The 3,500-nt window shown below is 40.7% G+C and overlaps 1 protein-coding gene across 1 annotated transcript in view; it reads left to right on the top strand.

Moving 5' to 3' along the window:
• Positions 1-6: 6 nt before the first annotated feature.
• Positions 7-3,500, top strand: part of LOC138968909 (uncharacterized) — a 9,004-nt gene continuing 5,510 nt past the window's right edge. Inside the window, exon 1 of the mRNA XM_070341582.1 lies at positions 7-1,942. Coding sequence (XP_070197683.1) covers positions 1,925-1,942 — 18 coding nt within the window. The 5' untranslated portion in view covers positions 7-1,924. The remainder of the gene's footprint in view (positions 1,943-3,500) is intronic.

The raw sequence follows: 3,500 nt of genomic DNA, 5'->3' as shown, positions 1-3,500 counted from the left end.
TCTACAAACACTAAGACATTATTAAAGTGCCAAACACAGCATTACTGTGAACACTAATAGTAATACATTCGATTGCCAAATACAGCACCGCTGTACACGCTCAGACAATATTAAAGTGCCAAACACAGCATCACTGTGAACACTAAATCATTATTAGATTGCCAAACACGGCATCACTGTGAACACTAAGACGTTATAAAAGTGCCAAACACAGCACAGCTGTGAACGCTAAGACATTATAAGAGTTCCAAACACAGCACAGCTGTGAACACTAAGACATTATTAGAGTGTCAAACACAGTATAACTGTGAACACTAAGACATTATCAAAGTGTCTAGCACAGCACAGCTGTAAACACTAAGACATTAGATTGCCAAACACAGCATAACTGTGAACACTAAGACGTTATAAAGGTGCCAAACACAGCACAGCTGTGAAGGCTAAGACAGTATAAGAGTTCCAAACACAGCACAGCTGTCAACACTAAGACATTATTAGAGTGTCAAACACAGCACAACTGTGAATGCTAAGACATTATCAAAGTACCTAGCATAGCAAAGCTGTGAACACTAAGACATTATTATAGTGTCAAACACAGCATAACTATTAACTGTGAACACAAAGACATTATCAAAGTGCCCAGCACAGCACAGCTGTGAACACTAAGACATTATTAGAGTGTCAAACACAGCATAATTGTGAATGTAAGACATTATTAGAGTGCCAAACACAGCATATTTGTGAACACTAAGACATTATCAAAGATCCAAACACTGCATTATAACTGTGAACACTAAGACATTATTAGAGTGCCGAACACAGCATAACTGTGAACACTAAGACATTACTAGAGTGTCAAACACAGCATAATTGTGAACACTAAAACTTTATTAGAGTGCCAAACACTGCATAACTGTGAACACCAAGACATTATTAGAGTGCCAAACACTGCATAACTGTGAACACTAAGACTTTATTAGAGTGCCAAACACAGCATAACTGTGAACACTAAGACATTAGAGTACCAAACACTGCATAACTGTGAACACTAAGACATTATTAAAGTGCCAAACACAGCATAACTGTGAACACTAAGACATTAGAGTGTCAAACACAGCATACCTGTGAACACAAAGACATTATCAAAGTGCCAAACACAGCATATCTGTGAACACAAAGACATTATTAAAGTGCCAAACACAGCATACCTGTGAACACTAAGACATTATTAGAGAGCCAAACACAGCATACCTGTGAACACAAAGACATTATTAACGTGCCAAACACAGCATACCTGTGAACACAAAGACATTATTAAAGTGCCAAACACAGCATACCTGTGAACACTTAGACAGTATAGAAGTGCCAAACACAGCATAACTATGAACACTCAGACATGATCAAAGTGCCTAACACAGCTGTGAACACTAAGACATTATTAGAGTGTCAAACACAGCATAACTGTGAACACTAAGACTTTATTAGAGTGCCAAACACAGCATAACTGTGAACACTAAGACTTTATCAAAGTGCCAAACACAGCATATCTGTGAACACTAAGACATTATCAAAGTGCCAAACACAGCATAACTGTGAACACTAAGACTTTATCAAAGTGCCAAACACAGCATAACTGTGAACACTTAGACATGATAAAAGTGCCAAACACTGCATAACTGTGAACACTAAGACTTTATCAAAGTGCCAAACACAGTATAACTGTGAACACTAAGACAATGTTAGAATTTCGAACACAGCATACATGTGAACACTACGTCATTTTAGAGTGCCGAACACAGCATAATGCAGCAAACACTAAGACATAATGAAAGTGCCAGACAAGCAAATGTCGGGTTACAAGTTATATATAAAAAAAAAATTAAGAAACCTGCATAACAAACTGAAGATAGTCGGACTGTGAGCCATGGCCGTCCAGAAAATGGTAGGTGTATACAGTTTGAATTGTGTGAAAAAGTTTTTTTTCTTCTGTAATTGTAAGAATCCTCACCCACACACATGCAGAGACGGACACGGCAGACGAACAGCAACAACAGAAACAACAACAACAACAACAACAACAACAACAACAACGGAATAAATACAAATACAAAATCGCTGAAGCGTGATTTACCATTCAGTCAATAGAATGCTCTGACATACGCCAGCTTCTCTCTCACCTTCCTTATTAACGAGGGTACAGAGACAGAGACAGACAGACAGAGACAGAGAGAGAGAGACAGACTGACGGACGGAAAGACAGACAGACAGACAGACAGAGACAGACAGACAGAAACGGAGTCAGAGAGATTAACAGACAGGCAGGCGGACAGACAGAGAGAACCGGATAAGCAAGGACACGGACAGATAGAGAGGGAGACATAGACTGATAGAGACAGAGTGAGAGGAAGGGAGAGAGAGAAAGAGTGAGAGGTGGGTGGGGGGGGAGAGGGGGGGGGGGAGGAAGAGAATCATTATATAGATAGAAAAGCAAATACTTGGAGTCTTTCCCCTTTGTTGGGGGACAACAAACTCCCGGTTATTTTTTGTTGGACAAGAGTTAAGAAAATTATCGTCGAATGTGCCATTACGTCGTCTTTTTGAACAAAGGGACGTACTCGCTTCACGTTTGTTTCCACAGCTGAAAGTGATTGTGAATCTGCTGTCCCTGAAAAATAGGAAAGGGTAAAATATGTTTCCCACGCGGTGTAGCAGGTGATATTTTTTGTGAGAGAACGTTTTACCGAGGATTTACTTTCGCAATGTGAGTAGCTGCAGCTAGGTTACAGCGAACAGGGCTTCTGTGTGCCGCTGATTTGTCCTGCGAAGCAATCCATGTTTTTGTAAAGTTTCCACGTGTTTTTTCCACGTGTTTTTAACCGGCAGTTCACTGTCCCCCCCCCCCCCCCCCCCCCAATAAACTTCACATTGGGTCTGTTAGTTGCTGTGTCACGGGGTCCTGCAAGTCGTGATTTCGCAGGACTGATCAGCACACATAAGCCCTGTTCGCCGTAAATTCTCACACAAAATTCTCACATGCTTCACTTCGTAGGAAACATGTTTTAACCTTTCCGATTTTTCTTTCCGCAGAGAAAGCGAGAGATTCATGATCACCATCACTTTCAGCTGTGGAAAAAAACGTGAAGCGATAACGCCCCTTTCTTTAAAAAAAAAACCAACCCATGACGCGGTTGTGACGACACTTTTCCTAATTCTTGAGAAAAACAACAACACCGGAAGATACACCGATTAACAGTTCCGCGGCCATTTTAGATTCGCACATGCGCACATCTTTTTCTACGAGCACTTTTGCTTCTTCTTCCTCTTGCGGTTTCCTGTTTTTGAGAAAATGCGCATCCGCAGACCGTTTTTTCGAGAGTTTTTTTTAATTTTTCTTCCTGTTTCGGTTTATTTGAGAAAGCGTATACTCAGTCGGCAGAAAGTGCAATTTTGTAGTCTTCCAGCCCTGAAGTTGCTTTTGAGTGTTCGAAGAAAGAGTGTAA

This window comes from Littorina saxatilis, linkage group LG6, assembly GCF_037325665.1.
Source record: "Littorina saxatilis isolate snail1 linkage group LG6, US_GU_Lsax_2.0, whole genome shotgun sequence".
Lineage (NCBI taxonomy): Eukaryota > Metazoa > Mollusca > Gastropoda > Littorinimorpha > Littorinidae > Littorina > Littorina saxatilis.
This window is presented reverse-complemented; position numbering and strand designations above follow the sequence as displayed.